General features: G+C 40.5%; 2 protein-coding genes across 14 annotated transcripts in view; one reads left to right on the top strand and one right to left on the bottom strand.

The window, feature by feature from the left end:
* The window catches only part of ERP44 (endoplasmic reticulum protein 44), a 115,445-nt gene extending 109,230 nt beyond the window's left edge, over window positions 1-6,215 (bottom strand). For both annotated transcript variants that reach the window (XM_045372557.2, XM_005581196.4), the window contains exon 1: window positions 5,999-6,215. In XM_045372557.2, coding sequence (XP_045228492.2) covers window positions 5,999-6,055 — 57 coding nt within the window. In that variant the 5' untranslated portion in view covers window positions 6,056-6,215. The remainder of the gene's footprint in view (window positions 1-5,998) is intronic.
* A 242-nt stretch (window positions 6,216-6,457) lies between these two features.
* The window catches only part of INVS (inversin), a 238,021-nt gene continuing 228,619 nt past the window's right edge, over window positions 6,458-15,859 (top strand). For all 12 annotated transcript variants that reach the window (XR_012424505.1, XM_074016960.1, XM_005581184.5 and 9 more), the window contains exons 1-2: window positions 6,458-6,630; window positions 11,193-11,322. Coding sequence is in view for 9 of the 12 variants with exons in the window: in XM_074016960.1 (XP_073873061.1) it covers window positions 11,217-11,322 (106 nt within the window). In the remaining 3 variants the exon portion in view is untranslated. The remainder of the gene's footprint in view (window positions 6,631-11,192; window positions 11,323-15,859) is intronic.

The raw sequence follows: 15,859 nt of genomic DNA, 5'->3' as shown, positions 1-15,859 counted from the left end.
ATTGCGATGCCATTTTTGGTCTACTAAATTAGCACAGATTACAAAAACACCCACTATTGATAAGAGTGTGAGGAAGTGGGCATAGTCACACCCTGTTAGTAGGAATACATGTTGGTACAAATTTTCAGTGGGGCAATTTAGTACAACATATCAGAAATTCTAAATATAAGATATACCATATAACCCAAAAAATATAATTCTAGAAAAGTATCCTGAGGATGTATCTGGACATTTGCAGTGAACATCATTGTATGCATGCCTTTTGTACATTTTTTAATAACTGAAAAACTGGAAATAACCAGTAACCAAAATGTCTTAACAAATAATGAAGTAAGCGATAGTGTATTTAAAGGTTAAGCCAGTATAATGCTATTAAAAATCACAGTACACAGTTTAGAAAAACTTTTCAATAACTAAGCAATTAAACATCTGTAACATTTGTAAAAGAGTTTTACAAATTTTAACCTATCAGACATATGGCTGTATATTCCAGTGCTTCTCAACCCTATGAGCATCATCACAGAATCAACTAAGGATATAAAGCGTTAAGAACTCTGTGTGGGCTGGGCACAGTGGGTCAGGCCTATAATACCAGAACTTTGGGAGGCCAAAGCGGGTGGATCACTTGAGCCCAGGAGTTCAAGACCAGCCTGGGCAACAAGGCAAAACCCCATCTCTACTAAAAATACAAAGATTAACTGGGTGTGGTAGCTTGTGCCTGTAGTCCCAGCTACTTGGGAGGCTAAGGTGGGAGCATCACGTGACCTGGGAGGTTGAGGCTACAGTGAGCCAAGATCAGGCCACTGCACTCCAGCCTGGGCTACACTGCAAGACCCTGTCTAGGGGGGAAAAAAAAGAACTCTGTGTTTGTCTGTGTCTGTATAGTCTAGAAATAGAAGACCAACAATTCTACAGAAAACCAGGCTAGACAGGAAGACAGTTCACACAAAAAGAAATGCAAATGACTTTTACACATAAGAAGCTTTATCACACTCGTATTAAAGAGAGGCAAATTAAAATACATTGAGATACCATTTCTCACCCATCAGACTGACAAATATCCAATAATTTGACATTATACTTTTTTAACCAAGGCTACAGGGAAACTATTACATTGTTGGTGAGGTCATAAAATGGCCCAACCCCTATAGGGAGAGTAATTTCAAATATATAGCAATACCTACAAAGCTACATATACATTTACCTTTTGCCCTAGCAACTTCAAGTACAGAAATCTATCTCAAAGATACATTATCAGAATTATGTAAGCATAAGCTATTGTTTGCAGAGCTATTTGTAATAGCAAAAGAATGGTAACAACAGTGAATTGGTATCTATCCAGTGAAGCACAAGCAGTTAAAAAGAAACAGGCAAAATTTCTATCCCCACCTCCAGAATAAAATTTTAAGTTAAAAAAAAGGTGGGGGAAAAGTGTGACTAATATGCTACAATTTAATCCAGGTGGAGGGAGAAACAAATATATACCAAAATAAATACAAATAGCTTGCACATTTGAAAAAAAAAAAAAAAAAAAAAAGAAGAAAGGAACATAAACTTGAAAACGTTTTTTAAAAAGTTTTCCAGGCTGGGCGTGGTGGCTCATGCCCATAATCCCAGCACTTTGGGAGGCCAACGCGGATTATCTCAGATCAGGAGTTTGAGACCAGCCTGGCCAACATGGTGAAACCCCATCTCTACTAAAAATATAAAAATTAGCCAGGCACAGTGGCGGGTGCCTGTAATCCCAGCTACTGGGGAGGCTGAGGCAGGAGAATCACTTGAACCCAGGAGGCGGAGGTTGCAATGAGTCAAGATGGCGCCATTGTACTGCAGCCTGGGCAACAGAGTGAGACTCTAACTCAAAAAAAATTTTTTTTTTTAAATTTTCCTAGGTCTGGCACAGTGGCTCATTCCTATAATCCCAGCACTTTGGAAGGGAGGCGGATCAGTTGAGCCAGGAGTTCAAGACCAACCTGGGCAATATAGTGAGACACTCGTCTCTACAAAAACTAAAAAAAAATAGCCAGGTGTGGTAGCACACATCTGTAGTCCCAGAGTTCCAGCTACTCAGGAGGCTGAGGTGAGAGGATTGCTTCAGCCTCAGAGGTTGGGGCTGCAGTGAGCTGTGATCAGTCCACTGCACTCCAGCCTGGGTGACAGAGCTAGACTCTGCCTCGAGGAAAAAAAAAAAAAAAGGGTTCTTTAATTAGGAGGGGGAGATAAGACAGTAAAAGAGACAAATTAGACTTATCCAAATATAGTTAGCTTTATAGATTTAGCTTTGGAAGAGATTTTATATAATTATAAAATAAAAGGTAAATTTTTTAAAACTAAAAATTGAAAGATAAATGAAACAAATGAACCTAGCAATATATATGCAGCTGGTGGTTAAGACCACATAAATTGAATTACAAATGTACAGGAAACACAAGGAACAGAGAAACATAAAACCCCACCACAAGGATGTAATCAGCAATATCCAGAATGTGGCAAATGCTACAGGACAGAGGATCAGTTTCCTAAACAAATTACAAGGAAAACAATGAGATGAAGAGAGAACCTATGGGTTTAAAAAGTTTTATAAACGACATATGAGCCAATTGGAATAGATAGACTTTATATAGCCCTTGCTTTGAACAATGTTGTTTTTTGTTTTTTTTTTTTAAAAAAAAGGGAAACAATCAGGAAAACCCAAACACTGACCAGATATTTGATGATATGAAGGAATTTCTATTTTTCCAGATGTGACAATGGTATTGTGGTTTTTATTTAATTCTTACTTTTTTGAGGGACATACTTTAGTATGTCACCTGGGAAATTTTTTTTTAACTAATTTCTGGGGCTCGCAGATATAACTGACCTAGTATAGGGCCCCGATATCATTTCATTAAAACAGCCACAGATGATTCTAATGAGCAGCCAGGCTTTGTAAACTATTGATCTAGGGCAAGTTAAATCAACAAAATAAATAAAACTCACCTAGTTACCAATCAAACTGCATGCCTACAAAAGTACTCTTCCTGAAGACTGGAATCTGCATATATTATTAACACTAAAGGATAAAATTGACATCTCTGAATTCTACTGTGCTTATTTTTAAGGTACTTGTAACGATTAAATAAATGTTTACTTAGCTCTCTAATTTACATAGCTTCCTAAACTAAGTAAACTTTTCTTGGCTTCCTATACATATTGAACAAACCAAGAACAACAATGGCAAAACCCTTAGGTGTTCACGTGCGGGACAATTACGACTAGTAACAATTATGAACTATAAACATACTTATCAAGAGATTAACGAGAACACATCTTCAATAAAACAAATGGACTGGAGTGCTACAAATCTGAACTACAGAAGAGGTTACTTAGGGTGCATGAGACAACTTCTTTCCAATTTAGTCTTATTTCTCTTATCTCGCCTTTTCAAAACTTGTACACAACCAATACAGGAAGAACAGGCAACATTTCTATCCCCCTTGCTGATCATTTTCCCAGGGGAAAACCCTGAATAAACCCACCTTAGATAGGAAGATAAGCAGAAAAGAGCTAATTAAATCTATCGATCGAAATATATGTAAATAAAAATCTATATATATGCAAATAAAATATATATATATAATATATATATATAAGCTCAGGAAAAAAAGTTATCACATTGAGCTTTTGTGTTTAGTTACCCATCCAGAAAGGTTTTGTGGCACAGTGATATATTCCAAAATGCTTTGAGACTAGGGAAAAGATAGCTGCTTGCCTCCAAAAGTTTGGGATTATGTTTAGGCAGTTATCTTATATGAACACCACTAAATTTGAACAGGTCTGGTTCTCTAGGGTTGAGGTACAAAGTGCCTGAAGAAAATTATCACAGTAAGAGAAGGCATAGCTTTTTAGAGGAGGCTATTTAAGGGAAAAATGATGACCTCAGCTAAACAGGAACTTGTCTTTTCTACATCTGTATGTGAGAAGGAATAAACTTGAGGTCTGAGAGAGAAAGTTGGAGGAGTAGGAAAAAAGTACACAGGGGAACAAAGAGGACAAATTATTAGACAGCGAGAATACTGAGTAAGCAGTTTCCATCAGTAGGAGAGAATTACCAATTAAGTAAGCAACTCAAAGTTGTGATTAGACAGGATGGATGTTTTACAAATATTTGCTAACTAGCATATGAGTATTAAAACTAGGTAAACACTGTATTCCAATTAAATCTAGTTTGACCTGTAATTCTAGTTTATTAAACCTTTTCTGGGGCTTTATTTTTCAGCCTTTTCATATCTGCAGGTATTCTCTAACATATTTTCCAGATTTTCATGTCTTTACATTTGCTTAGAAAGATAATTATACAAAATGCTTAGATTTTAGTTAAATCTGGATTCTATTTGGGAAAAAAACTCACATTTAACAAGATTAGGTTTTTCTATAAAAAGCATGAGTTATTCCAAAATAAATTATTTCTTCTTCATAACTTAGCTTTACAACCAAACATACCACTTGAGGAAAGTGCATCTGATATAGTTTGCCTGCTCAGTGTCTCAACTTTCCTTTCCAATGTCTTAAGATTTTGCCCTTTTTTTCTGATACCCTAAAAGTGCACACAATTCATAACTTAAGTTAGTGGATAAGAAAAAGATAAGTGTCCAGTCTTAAGGAGAGAGTGGTCTCTCATAATGGTATTATTCTAACACTTCTAGAAGGAAAAATGTATTACAGTGTATAATGAAATCACCAAGAAATAGCACTATACAGAATATTTTCCTCGATACAGAAGTCATTTACTATTGTATACTTGTAAGAAGTGGCAATAAGACACTCTATCATTTAATATTACAATGTTTATATACAACTTTTTGTTCTCAAAAGTACTTTGACATTCCATTTAGTTTTTTACAGTGCTTTTTCTGAAAAGGTGCAAGTGACAAAAGAAAAGAAAGAACTATTTCAAACACAAATATTAAACATTTAATGGGATATGGCGGAATAAGCACTGCAAGTCAAGAGACCTTTTTCTAATCCCAGCTTTGCCTGTAACTAGCTATGTGACTTAATATGAGTCACTAAATTGCTTCTTAAATTGTAAAGAAAGTAGTTTCGTGTTTAAATCTGAATTTCTAAAAATCCACTACAATTAAGGTATTTTCAAATATTACATTATAATAACAGCCCAATTAAACGTAAGTCATTTTGCCATATGTGTCTAGTTCTTCCCTTTTGTCTCAATTTGACCTGAAGCCTGGATCACTTAGCCTGCACACTCAAGACGCACTCTGGAGCAAGAGGGACTAGGGAAAGATTCTTTTAAGATGGGATGATGCTGAGCAGGTTAGGCAGTTAGGAATTAATGCATATTCAAATAAGGCACAATGAAGAAGAAATCTGCTTCGATGGGGAAATACATTGCAACAAGATTTGAGGGAGACCTTGCGCTCAGACTGTCAGGTAACCACACCTTCCACCCTTCAAACTCTATTCTCCCAGTGGAATCCAAAGCAGTCTCCAGTTCCGGGTTCCCAACCAATCGCATCAAGCCACAACAGAGGGTTCTGCCAACCTGGGCACCGCTTCAGGGATCTAGATAGAGTGAGATTCACACAACCCTAGCACCTGTCGATCTCACACTCTTCCCAAATGGAGAGGGTGGGAAGGAATGCTAGGTCTATGCTTGGTCTTTTCCGATTCAAGCTACCACCAGGTCCGCTAGCCGTCGAAACTGAAAACCCCAGACTTTGGGGAGAAGGGGAAGCTCCTACGCCGCGACCCTCCCACGTATCACTCCCTCAGGGCTAATTCTCCCGTTCTCCCCCGACCCTGGTTTCTCAGGCCTCGGGGACCCCGTGCCTGGAAGCCGACAGACGGATGGCGAGAGTGAAGGCAGCGGGGGAGGGTGCACTCCAAAACACTGGAGGAAAAAACGGGAAAGCAGGGGCAGGGGTAGCAGTGTTCTCCCCGGGCGAGGGCGGGAGGCCGTTCGTGAGTCTGTCGATGGGTCTGTCATTCCCTCACTCACCAGGAGCAGAAGGGAGCATCTGAGGTCGGGTAAGGATAGGAAGACGGCTGGATGCATGGTAACGCTGGGCTCCGCGGCAGGGACAGGCGCTGGCGGCTGGGACTGGGCTGGGTTGGGTTGGGTTAGTAAAGGGCTGGGCTCCCGGAGCCGGCGGCAGCGGTGGATTCTCCAAGCAGCCGCACCTCGTCCTCTCGACCCGGGTTCCAGCGGCGAACACCCGGGACAACTTCCAGAGAGGCCTCTCACACCCTCACTTCCGGGTCCTGCCCACCTCGGTGCACTCCGGGAAATGTAGTCCTGCACTAGCCTCACCCCGCACGCCGTTGGTCATCTAGAACTTCCTTTCCCATTGGGCTCTCGGCCCAGGTCCACCGAGTCCTCTACGCGCTGGGGCCTGTGGGATAGAAGGGCTGAGGGCGGGTGTACGCAGTGCTTCAGAGGATGGGAACTACAATTCCCAGAAGGGTGTGCGGCCGAAAGCCTCGGGCGGCCTTCTGAGGGGCTCTGCTAGCTTCAGCGCCGTGGGGTCTGACCTGGCTGGGTGTAGTGTCCCGGCCTGGCAGGAGGGGCGGCCCGGTCCGGGTCGCACTCCTGGAGCCGTCCCCGGGACGTCAGTCCTGGAGGAGGCGAGGGTGAGTAGGAGGGGGCCTGGCTGGGGAGGCTCGGATCGATCGGTCTGCACCGCCTTGGCCTTTGCTGCAGACTCACGGCCTTCCTGGCCTAGGCTGTGGCCTGAGCCTCCATCATTGGCCTCCTCGCCCGCTACCTCTTCTTTCTGCTCTAATTCCTGCATTATTAAAGTCAGAGCCACCACTCGGGGCCTCAGTTGAATGAGTCAATGACTTATCCCTAATTGTCTCTGAGGGCTCCTGTAAGGAATAGGTGTGGTAAGGGATGGGATAGCACGTCGTAAACTGGAAAACTGCGTGAGTGATTGCTGCTGAGGCGTGGATCGCTCCTCCAGTATAATTACGAAATTCCTTAGCAAAGCAGTCGAGGATCTTAACCTGGCCCCAGGTAGCTCTGCGGTTCTTCTGCAAACACCTGAGGTCCAGGAGCCCACGCGATCTCTTCTTAGTACCCAGGAGGCACACTGTGCTTTTGTGGTTCTCCCCACTCCCGCCTTTGCTCCACCTTTCTTGCTGCCTGGAATGGCCTTTCCGCGTTCTCTCTCTGGAATGCTATCTTAAATGTCACCATCTCTGAGAACTTCCCGACCAACCAACCCTTTAGTCCTAATCAAAATTACTGTTCCTATGAGTGTGACTGCAGTACCTCTAGTTTTGTACGGTTACAATTAGAGCCTTTATTACACGGGCTTGTATAATTAGGCAAGGTTGATGACACTTTTGCATTTTATAGCACTTTAACAGAGTGGTTTTGATTTTTATCTATAAAAAATGATTTATTTTTTTTAAAGGAGCAAAAAATACATTTTTTCTTAAGAAAAAAAACTAGATAATGGCTTTCTCAGGGTGACAAAATATAGACAGTGGCAGAACTAATACTCTTACCAAGGTTGCCTGACTCCTAGACTAGTACTCCTATCTCTTGTCCACGCCCCTGACAGAGTCCAAAGAGTGTTGAAATGGGAAATTTTAAAAGAGCAGAGACTCATAATTCAAGAAATTAAACTTTGATCCTGCCCACTTTTTGGACTTAGCACTCAGCCTGTGACCTTTCATCCAACAAACATCTACTGAGTACCTGTTATATACCTGTTACCATGCTAAGAATTATGAAGTAAAAAGTGTATATGTATATATATACACACACACACACACACACACATAAAAAAAACAGAGATCACATTTTTAGTGTGTTTTTCAAAGGATGTAAAGAAATTTTTTTGTGGTTCTGATGTGCCTAAAACTCTGATCACTTAGAATGGAAAATGACAGGTCTTAGAGTTTAGAACAGTGCCTAGCACATAGTTGTCACTCAGCTTGTTGAATGAACAAATGTGAACGTGGTCCACCCTTATTATTTTTTGCATTTTACAGAAACCCAGAAAGCTGATGTAGCCTGGGGACACACTGCTGATTATAAATATAACTGGGCCTAGAACCCAAGTACGGTTACTCCCCTCCCATGTTTTCACCTCCACCTCTATTTTGTGGCTTCTCTCAAGTACCCTTAATGTAATCCTGGATATGACAGTAGTTCTTCTGACATGACTGTTACACTTATACATGACTGAGGTGTCTCACAACACTCTCTTCCTTCGTATTTTCTGCCAGTACCTTAACTCAAATCGTCAGCAAAATAAAGACAGAGAGAGCTGTCCTTTACCATAATTAAGAAAGTATTAATATGTTCTCTCAAGGGCAGAATTTGAACCAATAATCCTTGTCAAAGACAGGACAAATACCAGCTCATCCATTATAAATTTATCTTAGAAAACTCCCAGATCCTCAGGAGTAACAGCGATTGGCGTGACCTGCTTTTTGGTGAAATCAGAAAAGCACTTGCATACCCTCGTGGCAGCAATTAACTGGAGCTGGTTAACAGCTGCTCCCTTTAGATAAGTACATGTGCTCGAGTTTACCGTGATTCTGACTGCCTACGTTTCTAACAGTTGTTACCTCTCTGGTCCTTGTAGGCATTCAACTTTGGAACTTTGATAAAGCAGCTTTAGTGGTTTAGGAAGGATATTTAAGATCACTGATGCAACTATTCCTGTTTCCTATCAGATATTTGAATTCTTGCTGCATTTCTGTCATAGTCCAGTCTCTGCTTTCTTAAACACTCCTGTGATAGGGATCTCACTATCTTCCTGTGCAGCAGATACTTTTTTTTTTTTTTTTTTTTTGAGACAGTGTGTCTGTCTGTCACCCAGGCTGGAGTGCACTGGCACGATCTTGGCTCACTGCAACCTCCATCCACCTCCCAGGTTCAAGCAATTCTCCCATTTCAGCCTCCTGAGTAGCTAGGATTACAGGTGTGTGCCACCACAGCCCAGCTAATTTTTGTATTTTCAGTAGGCACGGGGTTTCACCATATTGGTCAGGCTGGTTTCTCAAACTCCTGTCACATGTTTTTAAAAGGTTCTTATAAGCTCCATGAGACTACCAGTCAGAACAAAATTGTCCTTATTGAAATGTGGTTCATCTTAGTGATATGATGTTCCAAGCAACATCTTATGGTTAAGACCTCAATCTAGGTATATTTTCCTGGTGGACCAAGGAGAGAACAAATAAAAATTTCACTTTTTGTGGGAATGAGGGAAAGAACTAGGTACCTTTTAATTTAGTACTCAGCCAGGTGTGATGGCACATGCCTGAAGTCCCAGCTATTCAGGTGGCTGAGGAGGGAGGATTGCTTAACTCAGGAGTTTCAGGCTGTAGTGCGCTATGCCATTCGAGTGTCCACTTTAAGTTTGGCATCAATATGGTGATCTCCCAGGAGTGGAAGACCACCAGGATGCCTAAGAAGGAGTGAACTGGTCCAGGTCAAAACTCCTATGCTGATCGTAGTGGGATTGCCCCTGTGAATAGCCACTGCCCTCCAGCCTAGGTAACATAGCGAGATCCCATCTCTTTAAAAAATTTTTTTTAACTAATTTTTTTTTTTTTCAGATGGAGCCTTGCTCTGTTGCCCAGGCTGGAGTGCAATGGCACGATCTCGGCTCACTGCAGCCTCCACCTCTGAGGTCCAAGCAATTCTCTTGCCTCAGCCTCCTGAATAGCTGGGATTACGGGCGCGCACCACCACGCCCAGCTAATTTTTGTATTTTTAGTAGAGGCAGGGTTTTGCCATGTTGGCCACGCTGGTCTCAAACTCCTGACCTCGGGTGATCTGCCCGCCTTGGCCTCCCAAAGTGCTGGGATTACAGGCATGAGCCAGCACACCCGGCCTTAGCTAATTTTTTAATTTTTTTCTGAGACCGGGTCTCAACCTGTCGCCCAGTCTGGAGGGCAATGGTGTGATCTCAGCTCACTGCAAACTGTTTCTCAGGTTCAAGCAAAACTCCCACCTCAGCCTCCCGAGTAGCTAGGATTACAGTGTGTGCACCATGCTCTGCTGATTTTTAAAAACTTTTGGTAGGCAGGGCATGGTGATCTCATGCCTGTAATCCCAGCACTTTGGGATGCCAAGGTGGGCGGATCACTTGAGGTCAAGAGTTCGAGACCAGCCTGGCCAACATGGTGAAACCCCATCTCTACTAAAAAATACAAAAATTAGCCGGATGTGGTGACAGGTGCCTATAATCCCAGCTACTGAGGAGGCTGGGGCAGGAGAATTGCTTAAGCCCTGGAGGCAGAGGGTGCAATGAGCTGACATTGCACCACTGCATTCTAGCCTGGGTGACAGAACAAGACCCTGTCTCGAAAAGACTAGAGGGGAGGAAAGGGGAGGGGAAGAAAGGGGAGGCGAGGGGAGGGAACGGGAGGGGAGGGGTGATGAGGGAAGGGGACAGGATGGGATTTGTAGAAATGAGGTCTCACTATATTGCCCAGGCTGGTCTCAAACTCCTGGGCTCAAGAAATTCTCCTGTCTTGGCCTCACAAACTGCTGGGATTACAGGCATGAGTCACCATGCCCAGCCCTAATTAATTTTTTTTAAGTTTATTTAGTGCTTAAATCCAGCTAATTCTGACTTCAAAATTAAGTTTATGTTATACTTTTTTTGTGGATCAGGCTCACTTTTATTCCCAATATCAATTCTAATGTTTAATATTATGTGGCATCATATTACTTGTATTAACTTAGATTGTGTGGCATCATATTGCTTGTGTCACTGTAACCCTGAGCCCTGTGCCTAATGTTAATTATTGTCTTTGTTTTTTTCCTCAGATAGTCCCTAAGAAGAGTCCTAGAAGCACCTACCCTCTCATTTTACAGATGAGCAGATGAGCAACTTGTACAGAGATCACCTAATTTGCCACCTAATGCCAATTCTAGGACTAGGACTGTAGCTTTTTTTCTTTTGAGACAGGTCTCACTAAGATAGACAGCCTCACTATCTTGCCCAGGCTGGTCTCAAACTTCTGGCCTCAAGCAATTCTCCTGTGTTGGCCTCCCAAACCGCTAGTATTAAAGACATGTGCCACTACACCCAGCCAGGACTATAGATTTTTCTAATCCTAGTCAAATATTTCTAGTAAACCATATTTATAAAATATCCACTTGAAACTGATGAGACAGGTTTCAGAAATGTTTGCTCCCTGCGCTCATTGAATCATTGTTTCAGGTTGCTCCAATTGCTAAGAAAACTATGAATAAGTCAGAGAACCTGCTGTTTGCTGGTTCCTCATTAGCATCACAAGTCCATGCTGCTGCCGTTAACGGAGATAAGGGTGCTCTACAGAGGCTCATCGCAGGTAAGCAGTCCCCTTAAGTACAGAAACTTTAAAAGCAACTGTCCTGAGGAAGTTTGTTAATGTTAGTTTTAATTTGCAGTGTTCTCATACATTTTAATGGAAATATGTTATTATATATATTTTCTTCCAACACATGAACAAGAAAGAAATTAAGTCCTAAAACTTAAAAATATGGGTTAGGATTAGGTGAAAAGTACTTTAGAAATTTCTATGTATTTAGCACTAAATCTAGATAGGTATTCTAAAGTACTAAGGGAACGAATTCATCTTTATGTTAACAGATATCTAGAATGAGACAGTGGATAATCTTTTAACATTTAATATATACCCAAAGTATTAAAGTTTAAAAATAATTTAATTTTTAATGATTTAAAATTGATTCAATGTTTCCCTGTCATTTGCGTGTATAAATGATATATAGACAAGTCCAATGTAAGAGTTCTAGAAGAGAGAACAAAGAATGGTTAAGAATTTTCTAGAACTTTAGCTTCCTGCTAAAACAGAGCAAAGATCTGTCTTTCTATCATAAATCCAGATATTCACAAGTTGCAAATCCCAAAGAGAATACAATAAAAATGTATTATTTCTAATCTTTATTCACACTAGTGTCTGGTGACATCATGATTGACAACTCAGGCTACCAAATAAAGTCCAAATTACTTGAACTTTCATACCTGTTCCTTCAGACTTTTTTACCCTACATTTGCAGTTTCTCCAGGAACTTCTGGTGTACCGTAACCTCTGGCTAAGCTAAAGATTACTTCTATTTCCCAATAAGCCATGAATTTTGTCTCATTTTCTCTATATGTTCTGTTCCCCTACCTCTTGTCTATCTGCCACTCTGTTACCTTCTTCTGTGCTAAACAAACTCCACTCATCTTTAAAGACAAAACTATTTTATCACACGCTCTGTGAAGATTTCTCTTCCTCTGCTTATTCTTACTTTACCTCAGCTATCTACATTCACTCGAACTCGACATTTTCTACCACCTCCAAATCACTCAAACATTCTACCATTCAACTAAAACTCCTTTATTTTCAGCTCACTTGCTGATGACAAACAACAATTTTCCATGCTCACTGAGACCTCCAATCCGCTAGCTTCTAGTTTTGACCATCAGTTTTCCTTCTGCCTTTTCCTTCCTCACTACTCAGTCTTGATTCTATGTGTGTTATTAAAATCCTTCTCTTGGAAAAATTACCTTTTTTTTTTTTTTTTTTGCCTTCTGTTGTACTTGACTGTTGCAATCCCAACTCTGGATGTACCAAACCTATCTTGCTAAGAGCAGTTAAATCCAGCTGAAAGACTGATAGCACCCCAAATTCATGATTACCGACTTCAAATAGGTACTCAGCACTTACTGCTTATCATACCACATTTTTTCCATAATGAATGTTTAATACCTCTCACTCTACCGAATCCTCTGACTGCCAGTTCCCCCTCCTTTCATTCTCTTTAATGCACTAGGCTTACTAGAGGAAATGAAGACATTAAATAGGAACTCCCTTGTCTTTCAGCATGATATCTACAAATCTACCTCCATCTGTACCCATCTTCTCTCTTCATCTTACTGCTAAAACAGAGCAAAGATCCGTCTTTCTGTTAAAGGCCAGTTCTTCCACACCTGCTGTGTATTCCATCCCTTCCTGTCTTCTCAGGGACATTGCTTCTTTTTTTCTCCCTCTGACTACTATATCTTCAACCTTTCTTCTATGCTAAATTCTTTCCATCAACACTTAAATATGCTTAATTGTTTCCATTATTTAAAAATCCCATCTCTGTTTCTTCAACTCCCTCTAGGTATTGCCATTCTCAACTTTCCCTCATGACTGCATTAGTGCACAGGCTAAACTGATACAACCATGACTTAAATAAGATAGAAGTATATTTCATTTTCATAATATTGCAATCCCAACTCTGGATGGACCAAACCTGTCTTCCTGGCAACTACTAAGCAGTTGAACCCAGCTGTGTAATAGTACACAGCTATGTGGGCAGAGTAGGTTAGATAGATAACTCCATTTTACAAAACCATCAGGTATGCTGCTGGTCCTTGGCTCTTCCATTCTCAACATGATGCTCCTATTTCTGGGTCAAAGGCAGATATGTTCATTATAGTGATAGCCCAGTCAGCAGGAAGGGGAAAGAGAGAGCATAGGGAAAGCAATTTGTCATTAAGGAGGTAGACTAGACTTAGACCACAAAGCCACACCTAGAACAAAAGAAGCTGAAAAAAAAAAAAAAGTCTTGCCCTGGATGGTATCATGCCCAGCTAAAACTCACAGTGCTCAATTTCTTTTTTTTTTTTTTAATTATACTTTAAGTTCTAGGGTACATGTGCACACCTGCAAGTTTGTTACATATGTATACATGTGCCATGTTGGTGTGCTGCACCCATCAACTCATCAGCACCCATCAACTCGTCATTTACATCAGGTATAACTCCCAATGCCATCCCTACCCCCTCCCCACTCCTCACAATAGGCCCTGGTGTGTGATGTTCCCCTTCCCTGTCCAAGTGATCTCATTGTTCAATTCCCACCTGTGAGTGAGAACATGCGGTGTTTGGTTTTCTGTTCTTGTGATAGTTTGTTCAGAATGGTGGTTTCCAGCTGCATCCATGTCCCTACAAAGGACATGAACTCATCCTTTTTTATGGCTGCATAGTATTCCATGGTGTATATGTGCCACATTTTCTTAATCCAGTCTGTCACTGATGGACATTTGGGTTGGTTCCAAGTCTTTGCTATTGTGAATAGTGCTGCAATAAACATATGTGTGCATGTGTCTTTATAGCAGCATGATTTATAATCCTTTGGGTATATACCCAGTAATGGGATGGCTGGGTCATATGGTATTTCTAGTTCTAGATCCTTGAGGAATCGCCACACTGTTTTCCACAATGGTTGAACTAGTTTACAGTCCCACCAACAGTGTAAAAGTATTCCTATTTCTCTACATCCTCTCCAGCACCTGTTGTTTCCTGACTTTTTAATGATTGCCATTCTAACTGGTGTGAGGTGGTATCTCATTGTGGTTTTGATTTGCATTTCTCTGATGGCCAGTGATGATGAGCATTTTTTCATGTGTCTGTTGGCTGTATGAATGTCTTCTTTTGAGAACTGTCTGTTCATATCCTTTGCCCACTTTTTGATGGGGTTGTTTGTTTTTTTCTTGTAAATTTGTTTGAGTTCTTTGTAGGTTCTGGATATTAGTCCTTTGTCAGAAGAGTAGATTGCAAAAATTTTTTCCCACAGTGCTCAATTTCTAAAAAGAAAAATGCAAGAATGAATGGGGGGCAAATATTGCTGTCTGTCACCAAAACCAAGATTCTTGGGCCACCTGTACCCATTATCCCCACTTATTTACCTTAATTCACTCTTTTATTAAAACAAAATATACTTTCTTATTTTGAAGTATAGATATAGAGAAGTGCATACAACTTATATGTACAATTTAACAAATAACCATAAAGCAAACACCCACTTAAACCACCTAGGTTAAGGAACAGCACATTGTCAGTAACCCCAGAAGCCCCTAATGCATCCTTCTCTACCCACTAGGGTAATAGGCTATCTTGACTTTTATAGTAATCATTACATTGTGGTTTTACCACCTACATATACATCCCTTAAACACTTTAATGTTGCCATTTTTGACTTTTTGCTAAATGTTCCATGTTCACTTGAACTAAAAAAATGTATGTATATTACACTTTTGTCATTTTCCTGCTCAAAACTCTTTCATTGTTCCCATTATACTTGGAATAAAATGTAACAGATTACTTGTATCTCTTTACCTGTCCATCCTCACGTTTTACCACTCCCTTACAAGAAAAACTTGCCTTCTTTCAGTGTCTCACACCTGCCAAGCCCTTTTTCATCTCAGGGCTTTTGCCTGAAATGCTGTTCTCCCCATTGTCTGTCTGAATAACTCTTAGTCATCCTTGAGGTTTCAGTTTTAAGGTCACTTCTTTAAAAAGGCCCTCAAACCATCCAGTCTCAATGAAATCTGTTCATTGTATTCCCTCTTGGCCCTCTGTAGTTTTTCTTCATAGAACTTGTTTCAGATTATCACTGTATATTTATGTGTATGACTATTTTAACATCTCTCTCCTCCATAGGCTAGTGGCCTTCATGAAAGTAGACTGGGTCTGTTTAATTCATCACTAAATCCACAAAATCCAGCACAGTACTTGGCACATAGTAAGCACATAAGAAATATATTTGTTGAAGGAATGAATAAATACTATAATCATTCTTTAAGTATCTTTTCTCCCAAGTAGTCTATAATCATCTTGAGGGCCAGGACTAAAAATGAATTAAGTTGAATGAAATTGAATTGAGGAGCAGGTTGAGACTAAATTCCATGAGAAAAAAAAATTTTAAGTCAGGATGTATCAAGAAAAAGTACCATGTAAAATGAATTCTTTATTGCTTTAATTAAAAATATAACCTTCAAAGAAAAAAAGTGCAGTATGTTATAAATTAAAAACACTTATATTTTTATGACTCAGTCATACAGATTAATTAATGT

Source organism: Macaca fascicularis, chromosome 15 (genome assembly GCF_037993035.2).
Source record: "Macaca fascicularis isolate 582-1 chromosome 15, T2T-MFA8v1.1".
NCBI classification, from domain to species: Eukaryota; Metazoa; Chordata; class Mammalia; order Primates; family Cercopithecidae; genus Macaca; species Macaca fascicularis.
The sequence above is the reverse complement of the archived record's forward strand: the minus strand, read 5'-3'. Positions and strand labels throughout refer to the sequence as shown.